A 10,990-nucleotide genomic window follows, 5' to 3' on the forward strand; every position below is an offset into this window, starting at 1 on the left:
TATTTTTGCTTAAGGATCCAGACTTCTCAACACTTGAGATACCCATTATACTTAAGCAGAAATTATACTGGACTAGAACTCATTTCCAGTGATACTGCTGCACTGGAGAAAGATACCAGGAATCATGGCTTCTTCATGAAGAAAAAAGTTATTCCGTAACTCATCATGGGAAAATTTTATTCTAGTCACTATTAGACTTATATACTATGAAGGGCTTGAGCCCCCAACTTTGCTGCCCAGCAAAAAGGACTTGTAAAACTTCTGTAAGACAGAAAACAGTATTAGCCATGCAAGTACCCAACCCTCTTCTTAATTCCACTGTGCCCTTGGCTTTAATGGTTCTGGAGTGTAATCAAGAACTGGTCCATTAAAGATGGTCATCCAGGGAGAAACTTTATAGGAGTTGGACACAATAAAGTTTAATGAGCCAGCCAAAGACTAAAGATGCACAAAGCACCTACAAACCACAGATCTTATCCCAGTCTCTCTGTTCCACTGGCAGCAGCGACGATAACGTTGTGGTTAAGACAGCAAAACCTTTGTGGGCCTGACTGGCACTTTTGTCAGAGCAGAGAACAAGGGGCTCTGTTTTATTGCAAAGTTAAACACAGCACTGCCAAGCATCCACCAAGCCCAGCTGTCTCATGACCTGGGCTCTTTTGTCTCAACACAGATGACATGAGATGACTGAAAACAAGGTGTCAACACCGGATATCACATAATTTACCAAATGGGCAAGAAGTGCTTGTGGGATCAACACTGGTGAAATATAGTAACAGGGAGTTACCTGTGTAAAAAGATTCACTTCCTACCTGCTTCCACAACCAGCTAAAACTTTACCTGTAAATTTTGTTCCTACAAAAATTTAGTGAGATCTGAAACTTTATAGGCATTCTGTAGGGRATGGCTATCACAAAATGAAGCTCCCTTTCACAGCACATGGGAAGAGAGGACAAATCATTATCAGGAAAAGAATCCTAAATACTACTACCTGAGCTTTGGAATAAAWCAGATGATTTTGCTGCTTCAGGAAAAGCAACCAAATGTATTACATGAAGCTGGTGAGTTCTTTATTCCTAACATGTACRTACTTTAAGCTCAAAAAAATACTACAAAATCCTTAGCTTGTAAAGATTGGCTGTGGGAGACACAAATAAATCATATTACCTGCATATAACTCAGCCTAAGACAATTTCAGCAAGACTGATCTCATGCATCCCAGTAGCACATGACAGTGTGGCTCTGACAGATGCATTAACTTGGCTGTCAATAAAGGAAACAAACGTGTCTTAGCAAAGCCAGCAGCCCAGCCACACCACATCAACAGCCATTGTCACAGACCTTTTTTCCTTTTTTTCTTTTTTAAAGGTAAAATTTACTTTTAAAATMGCAAAACTAACTTAGCAGAGGCAGAATTAGACACAATTTCTCACTTTTGATTGCTAACCTATTTGCTGTCTCCCCAGAGAGAAAAGCACTTTAGAAGTCATAAAATGCATGTACAACACACCRTGTAAACAGAAGCAACCAGCCCTCAACCTCCCAAAAGCCATGCCAATACTAAAAATAAAGAGCTGCAAGCAACTGCTTTAAGAACTGCAAGGTAAACAGCACAAGTAACTTAGGAAATGTTTATACAAATAATGAAGTTTAAAGCCTCAATTCAGTCTTAAAGAGACAGGCATTTGTTATCTTTGCATTTAGTGATGCCTAAAACAAGGCTACACAGCACTGTTGGGTCAAGGTGTGCTCTGTCTCAAAGTCMTAATAAATGACAGTTTCCCAGCATTTTCTGAGACAGATGCATTTGCTATTCTGTTTCTTCAACAGGTATGAGATAATTAAAGCGAAGCAAATCTAARCTTCCAGTAAAAATGCCAGTGAGATTGGCTTTAGAAAGTTAATACAGAGCCCATCTCTAAACACTTTTATACCCAGCACCAGGTATCATTAAACAWCTACCAAATGAAAAAGGCTGCTAGAAAAACAGCTGTACCATTCCTGTCATGCAGTAGAAGCACCCAGTGAGGACTGAAAAATACAGTTTGCTGTGTTCAAATGGATTTTTTTCTCTGTTGGAAATCAGAACCATTTGGGAAACATGAATTATTTAGTACAAAACAAATAGAATCAATCCATATTAATGTGCACTAAGCAGCAATTTACGATTCACAACACCATTTTCACGTACAGCATTCACTAGATCACTCAATAATACATGAAGCTTTCTGAACGTTATTAGTATGACAACAGATATCAATGAACTTTAAGTCATTCAAGCTGGCTGTTTTAAATCAGCTCTTGGGAACAGCAGAACTGCCAAAGCACAGCTCCAAACTCAATCACCATTCATTAAAATATTCAGCAAGGCAGAAACTGTAGYAGATTTAAAAGCAGAAAGCAAACCTGAAATCTAAGTTCAGATACAAAAAGGATGCAAAAGGAAAACTCTAAAAACTTTGTAAGAAATTATAAAYGGCAAATATGTTAAATCAAGGAGGCCAAAAGTAGATGTAAACTGTATGTTCAGAGGCCACTTATATTCTAAAGAGCTTTGCTTACCAGATTCTGTCTTTCTAGTCTGGACCCTACCAGAGCATTGAATTGCAGGACAGACATTTCATACAACACCRTTTTAAAAAGAACAAAAGATACACAACCTACTTGCATACATTCTCGTTACACATGATCAAATACCATGAAAGTCAGAGGCCAATAATGCAGACTTCTTTGATAMAATATATCTAACAACTAGGTATACACTTCATAAATTAAATCGCTGCAATCATGGAAATCATGTAACAATTTCCACCTGCAAAAGGCTTCTTACTCCTCAACAACATCAAAACCTAATGCCAKCACTGAAAACATACTGCCATAAGTTGGCAGCATTTGTTAAAACACAAGTTTGAATRTAAGTTAAAACTCAAGGTTTTAAGATTATATGGAGGAGGATGCTGTTTTCCCCTGCCCTAATTTTAAAGCTTCTTAGACTATTTCATCTTCTAACATTACAATTACCTCCCAAGGTATTTAAATCACTATGTATACCAAGTAACATGGGCTGCYAGTCACACCACGTGTCTCAGAGCAAGAAAGGTGTGCTGGAAGATGTTGAATAGCAGCTTCTCCAGCACAAGGAAGAAACAAAAAGCAATTATTCTAAAAATAAACTAAAATTTTARAGCATAGCATCTTCAAAAATTATTAGAGACAAGGATATATGCTGGTAGTTGTGAACAGCTGCTTGTAATTCTAAAGTCATTTCTGTCCCATGAAAAATCCTGAATTTTTACGAAACAGAAAAAAAATCCAACCCGAGTGAAACAACCACTAGAAAACACAGGTTGTTTCTGTAAGTAGGCAATTTTCTCAAAGGGACTGGCCAGTCTGTCCAAGATTGCTGTGATGAACCCTATTTGTAGGTGCTTCCATCGGTTCATCCCTTTCACAGTRTCAGTGGAGCAAAGCAATGGACAGATCTCTCAAACAGAAGCAGTATCCAAATAAACTTCTTGTCACAAATCTTCACTTCCTGAGCACTTTACAGCTTGCAGACCAGCTGCTCCTGAGCTCTAATTACTGTCCCACCACCAGATAAAACAAAGAACTGTAGTTTTCCTCTTCTCTCAGACAAGCCAATATATATGAATCACTACAAAAGGTGGAACGGTTGGTCTTAGAACGTGAGGCAGCCAAACATGTGACAGAAAGTCAAATTACCAAAAACGTATCAAATTACAAACAAAAAATTATTATTTTAAAAAAAGTGCAACATCTAGAGGAAAAAACATGACAAAACCCAGTAAAATCCAAGTTTTGGAATTTCCTTGATATGACTTCCCCCTGCTGTAGCTCTGCATGTCTGTGAACTAACTCACACCTAGAACTATGAATCTAAATCTTGAATGGTGAGCTATGAGGAATTTGAACTGTAGATCCATTTTAGCTCATTTTCATTCTTAACCTTCCTTACATATGACAATATATGTGTGAAGTTATGACAAGAAATATATTAAAAACGTGTGATTCAGGGTAAGTGGCAGAAAAACAGGTCTTCAGTATCATGACCATTACTGTGAACASGTTTAGTTACTCCTAACTAAACCCTAAAACTTCATCCCCACACCACACCACCTGCAAGCTCTGAGCTTGTATTCAGTTTACCAGAGATTTAACAAACTGAGTTTCACAGGGAATAAATTTTGCTGAGATCAAGAAATCTTGGAGAATGCAAAGCATTTCCTACCACCAGGCATGAGAAGGCAGACCTGATTTTTCACTTCATCAACAAAATCCACACAGATAAGACCTTGTTAAATATCACTTTAAGAATGCAAACTTCATTAACCATGAAATTARTATCACCACAGAAAGCAAAACTGCACCCTGTGTGTCTGTACAAATCAGCTCCTTACAGATTTAATTATAAAACACCAGTCAAGAAGGCATTCACTATGCACTTCAGAGTTAAACACCAGTCTAGCTAACAGTCCAGAAGTTCATCCTAATTAAACACAGCTTCAGAGTTTCTGGATAATTCATCATTTTAATAGTTTACAAATGTCAACATAACTTATCCTTTTTCCTAAACATTTCCTAATGTGAATGACATGTGTAATTATACTTAGAACAATCTTATTACGGGGTCTACAACTACATCCAAAAATCATCTGACTAATAAGAAAATGTAACACTTTCTGAGCCAGCAAGACAAAGTAGGGCATCAGACCTAATGAAAATAGACTTAGAGAYTGCAGATTATTTGTCTAAATTTGTGCCTTATTTTTAGTGTCTTAACTTTCACTAGCATGACATTTCAAGGATAGTTAGTGACACTAATATTAATGACCTGACATGATCAGGACATCAGGACCAATAAAGTGCTATTACAATCTATGGCAAGTAAGAATTGGACACTTGCAAGCAGTTTTATTAAAAAAMCAGGTTATTTCCTTCACTTTAAAAGGATCAGCTGAGCAATTCCCAACCCTATTATTACTTGCTTTTGTACAGCATGGAATTTGTCAGCAAGAATTGGCTTTTTATTGGAGAGCTCACAATGGACAGAATTTATTCCACAGAGATGTTTCATATGTTATAGAATACTACAATTATCACGTGGTAAAAGAAAGTAATTTACTTCGCTAATTTAGTCGGAGTTGTATTTCTTTTTCCTGCTACAGCTCGTAATGCATCTCTCCTATTTGTCTCAAACAYGGCTCAGGATGTCACAGAGGCACTGGAAGGGCTAATGATTTATTTAAAGCAAACAAGCAGCAGCAATGCTACATGGCTGCAAACGATACCTCACCATCTGGGGATAAGGAAACACTGGATCAYTGTAAGGCACAATTTACTTGGCCGTGACCAAACTGACCTCACAGGGCTTTTCCAAGTCTTGCAGCWACAAGCGGACACTTAACCTACACAATAACAGCTACTGCAGTGCACTGTGATACCGATCGTCACTAATTGCCATGGAATGGGCCCGAAGGAGGAAGGGAATAACACATATTTCTCCTACCATCACCCCATCCTGTTTCCTCCCTGGCACCCAGCCAGACCGGAGGGAGCTGCAGCAGCCCTTCACTGCCAGGCGGCCAGGGTAAATAACGCGTCCCTTCCTCCACAGCTGAGCGAAGCCAAACAGGCGGCTCTGTCCGCAGGGCAGGACTCGCTCTGCTCTCGGGCGGGGGGCGCGGCTGTGACCGACCAGGGCCGCCCCGCTGAGCTGTCCAGGGTCCTGCCCCGACCCCGCTGCCGCCCCCGCCACCCGCGAGTCCCGCTGGGGCCAAGGGAGCTTTTGTCACCTCCTGCTTCTTAGAAATGCACTCCCAACCCTCGCCTTTTGTCATAGTTCAACAGCACATCTTACCAGTCTTCCTTTACGTGCAGAGGGATTCATCCCTGCTGCTGCGACACCCAAGAGAGCYCCTTAAACTTGTTCCCAAGCACACACTGGATGACAGCTCTGCATTCACCTGGCAGCTCATCAGGAGCTTGCACTTGTCAGAGTTCTAGGAAAATGAATTAAGTGGGTTTTACACCGTGTGTTCTGGTATGCAAGCCTAATATTGTTCATATTTTCATAACTAGGAAAACTCCCATCTGTGATTTGAAACTTCYGTATGAGACAAGTTTTAATATCAGATATGCAAAGAAACCTGCTGAGGGGTACTCAAGAATTCACATGAACATGCACTGCATCTCTCAGAGCAAACACATTCAACGATGTAGTATTATCAAGACAGAATAATATAAAATCTTTTTAATAAATGCTTTTATCAATGAAGCTGGCTGGCCACTGCTCTGCATCTTAGGAAATGCCACGCAGAATAAACTAGTTGCTGTTACACAGAGATCTGTATTTCACTGCTGATTACCAATCACCTGTACCCAAATAATTTCACTCTTGTAAACCCTTCTCAGCCTAAGTACAGACAAAAGAAGCCATAAAAAGGGAACAGACTCTCAGACTCTGGTCTCCGTTACAGCATAATTACATTTTCCTCACAGACACAAACCTGCTACCTGCAGAGAACCAATCAACTCTTCTAGTTCAATAATTCATCAATACATCTACATCTGATTTCTCAGCCATTCCTAAGTAATCCAAAACAAACAATTGCACACTCTAATAAGGCATCAATCTTCTGAAAAACAAGCTTAGTAAATAAACTACTAAAAATAGTTTGTCAGGGTAAAAGGATGGGCAGTGGGGTTTTCCCCATAACTTTGCCAGGTCTGGGTAATAAAAACTGAGTTATTTATAACTATACCTACGTCATACATGGGAGAGAACACTGTGTCAACACACTCTCTAATCATTCACTACCAATAAAAGCCCAACCACAGACCGCTCAGAAGGTGCTTGCAGTTACTTACAAAACACGTAGTATTATACTAAAGTATTTAAAACCAGCTTTGTGGCATCAGGAAATAAACACAAATATTGTGCCAAGGAACCCCCAAATGCCCAAGGAGCAAAGCCATAATTTTAAATCACGGTCCCTATGCAATAAGATACAAATACTATAGCAGCAAACTTTGAAAAAATATTATCTTTGGCTTAGTGACCTGTACCATAAACATACAYTTCTTCCATCGAGGGAAACTCGTTAAGACTTCCTGTTATGAAGTGGCTTGGCTTTAAATAAACCAGGGTGAAAAACAAATGCATACGTAAGGCAGGAGGAACAAGAACTAAACCAAGTAGTACACTTAAAACCAGCAGGCAAACAGACTTGGGAGTTAGTGACCAGAGTCCAAGAGGGCTCCCAGTTCAGGCAGACTYGCCAAAATGGGGTGTTTTTTCAGCAATTACTTCCCTTGGATAGGCAGTGAGAGCATGTGGTCAGAAGAGACCCAACAGAAGTTGTCTCACCCAGCTTTAGTTCAGCTTTTGGTGTGCTGGAGCTTCTGTAGTGCCTGGGTGAAACTGTTTCCCACATCTTTAGCTTCACAGTTGAGCAGTAAAAATAATTCACAGTAATTAAGGACAACATGCAGGTAGGCTCTGCTAGTACTAAGTMTATTCACTACTGATTCAGACATCAGGAAAGGACTCCCTGCACATGCTTCACATCAAGAACAAGAGGGTACGATTTAGAATCAGAGAGACTAATGAGTGGATGTGTGAGGCCTTAACTTACCAAATACAAACTTCTACTCTTTTTAAGGGGGATAGGGAAGCTACCATACAAACCCAGGACAGACAATCATGAGCTAAAGCACCTTCTACAAGAAAAAGATTAGGGAGTTGTGACATATTATATCAGAATATAAAAACAAACAACAGAAGGAAGTCACTCATTTAAAAGGTAAGGTGAGGTGAGTAAAATTGGTCTTCATTCCCTGTGTATCAGAACAGGAAGGCAAGAGCTACAAAGAAAAGGAAACTTCAGAAATAATTTYAAATTAATATTCTGTCAGCTCAAAGTGAGAAATTCACTGTTCTTGTCACTTCTTGATTGTGCCAGTTCAGTAGTRAGGGAACACACAAGGTAGGACGATGATGTGCCAGGGGTAAAACGTTTTTTACAGGTCTCAGAAGACAATCACAGAAGGGCAGGTTCCCAGCTCCCCCTGGCAGCGACCCACCACATCTTCCATGAACTAAAAACCTGATACTTGACACATTTTAGCCCTTAAAATATGAAGTTTGAATGATGTCTTTGGCAGGTCAGCTGACAGCACAGCTTTACAGCAACTGAACAGGGGCATGAAGAAAAAGGTGACACACTGAAGGGACAGATCTTAAATGATTTTGCTTAAAGAACAGTCCTTCAGATATTTGTAGAACATCCAGCAGTGAGACACAGAAAAGGTCCTTCTTCTCTTACAGCTTACATTTAAAAATATTTTCTTTTTTCCACTGAATGCAAGCATRGTAAAATTTATCATGAAAAGGACAAGTCTGGGTCCAAAATTTGTTATTCTTTGTGTGTCAAATCTAATATTTTTCAAAGAAAGACAGTTTCTGTGCATAAAGAGCAACTGTACAAAGTGCCATTACTCTAATTTCTTTTTACTACAGAGCATTCAGTACCATTAATCACAGCCACAGTATTAGAACATCTCCTTCTAGTGTTTCTTTCAAAAAAATAAAAAAGACAAAAAGACAAGTGACTTCCTCCTTATTAAATTTAAATACCAGACAGTCACAGGTCCTCAGTTCTTTCACTTTTTACAGACAAGAGCTGGAAAAATGATACAGCTGCACACAGAGAATTACTGCTGTTCCAAAGGGACTTGACTGCAGCCACAAATCTCAAGAGCCCCTGCCTACAGCCACCTGTTTTTCCTTCAGCACCAACATCTCTCTTGTTCCAGACAGCTACAGAACCAGAGTTACTCCAGCCTAAACGCAACCACAACTTCTCATTCATTTTTCCTGCTGTGTCAGTTCTGTGATCCAGCTCCAGCAGCTGTGTCATCCYGCCTGCCCCAGCAGCCCAGAGACAGGTGTGTAGGTGTCCAGATATTTGCTGAGGTCACGCTCTCCCTCCATTCTCAGATACAAGTTCCTGCTTCTGTCACATCTGATCTGTCACAAAAAGTTCCATTTGTTGAGGAAACTTTAAAGGGTTTTGGAAAAACTGACCAGACGTTTCGCATATGACATAAAAAGGATAGAAATATTCAGAAAAAGCTATCAGACAAACAGAATTTTTGCACAAAACAGCCCCTAACAGAGAGAGCTTCTCTTGTACCAGTGTAACTCTTGTGGTGTGACCAGCTTCTCCTCCTGCTCAAGGAGAGGCACAAAATAGTGTGGAAGAGAATGTGGCTGTCAAAGCTGGGATAAATAGACCTATSCTTCTGTTTTTGACTATATACGAACTTTTAAGAATGACAAGTGGCTATGTTTTTGCTATAATCTCCTTTGGACACAGATTCCTTTTYTCACCTGGCTGCCTTCCTTCCACTCCCTTCAGTTACAACTGCATCAGCAGCCTCCTCCCAGTTCGTGTTTTAAAAGCACCTAACACAAATCAGAAAATGCAGCCAATCAACAAGGTTTTCATTTTTCTAGTCCCTACTTTTTGTAGTCACTTTTTCTTGCCTTTACTTAGTTCAGTATTACTGTAAAAGGCATAAAGATACCATTTCCGCAAAAGATATCACCCTGACAACATCTGTAGTTCTCCATATTTTGATGCACAGTCCACAAGAATTACCTATTTATATCCCTTAAATCTAAAACCAACACTGCRTACACATCGCCTTCTCACATAGAGATACTTCAGTTTGGAAAYTGCTAAAGCTTCTAATTATGAGGCTGTTGTCACTGACCAAATACTACACCAGTGACTACCGCTGCCCTTCAACCATGTGATGACAGCTACACRYGCACAGCTTTTAGAAGAGWAWTGTAATTGTTWATGGTGAGTGAAACACTAAAGTATSCAAATATGTGYTAGCAAATGTCTGAGTTAACCATAATAGTGTGACTATGAAGCAGCATGAAAAGGCATCAGCGCAATTCTAATGTAAACAGGATCTTGGTCTTTAGATCAAACTGTAAAACACATCGCTGACGTTCTTCCTCTCCCACTTTTTGCTACCAGCAAGGTCACAGTCAGCTGAGTAATGGCATGGGCTTCTTTTTCACTACTCAACCCAAAGGACACAAACCAGAGCATGGGATAGAGACAAATTCACCTGAACTGCGACTCCCTCACCACAACGTTGGAGCCACCACAGACCTTCCCTGCCTTTACACCACACCCAAAAAGCAGTGTAAGGAGMTACTGCCCAACAGCTGAGCTCTGTCAACAGTCACACAGCTCTCGGGCTGCTCCACCTCCCAGGTATGGCCCTCCAAAGAAGAGAGGCACGACTGAAACAACCGTGACTTTGCTGCTGATGACATGACAAGGTGCACCTGCAGTAAAACTGATCAGCCAAACTCACGCTTCTGTACATCCCAAACTCGAGCGGCTCCGCACACACCACCTACTCCTGATGGCAGTATTCCAAGCAGAACACACACCCACCCATAAATTCTATCAGCACGGGTGCGAACACTAACAAGGCAAGTTTGAGAAAGCTAAAGGACTTGAGCCACCGCCTCTGAGGCCTCCCCGCACGGCCCCGCTCCAGCTCGCCCGGCACCCACCGAGCGCCGCCGGCAGCTGCGCCCTCCGAGGCCGCCGCGGCCCTTCCCAGCCCTGGCCAGCCGGGACAGCCCGGCCCTTCCCGGGACGGCCTGGGGGCAGCGCGGCCGCGACATCGCTATCGAGCCCGGCCCGACCTCGGGGCCGCCCCGCCCGCTCCCCGTCAGGCCGGAGGCCGCGGCCCCGCCACTCACGCATCAGGGTGCTGAAGGCCACGACGCCCAGAAGCCCCTGCAGGAAGATGCCGAATCTGTCCATGAGGGCGCCGTTCTCGCAGCCGCGGTCCCCGGGCCCCGCCGCCCCGCCGGGCCGCGGGGAGCTGGCGGTGAGGCCGAGGCTGCCGTTGGGCGGCGGCGCCCCCATGGCGA

At 41.7% G+C, this 10,990-nt stretch overlaps 1 protein-coding gene across 1 annotated transcript in view; it reads right to left on the reverse strand.

Moving 5' to 3' along the window:
• Window positions 1–10,985, reverse strand: part of STIMATE (STIM activating enhancer) — a 32,999-nt gene extending 22,014 nt beyond the window's left edge. The window contains exon 1 of the mRNA XM_057367981.1: window positions 10,817–10,985. Within this exon, the coding sequence (XP_057223964.1) occupies window positions 10,817–10,985 (169 nt within the window). The remainder of the gene's footprint in view (window positions 1–10,816) is intronic.
• Window positions 10,986–10,990: the final 5 nt, after the last annotated feature.

This window comes from Malurus melanocephalus, unplaced genomic scaffold (genome assembly GCF_030028575.1).
Source record: "Malurus melanocephalus ecotype Western Australia unplaced genomic scaffold, MMel_1.1 scaffold_87, whole genome shotgun sequence".
Taxonomy (NCBI): domain Eukaryota; kingdom Metazoa; phylum Chordata; class Aves; order Passeriformes; family Maluridae; genus Malurus; species Malurus melanocephalus.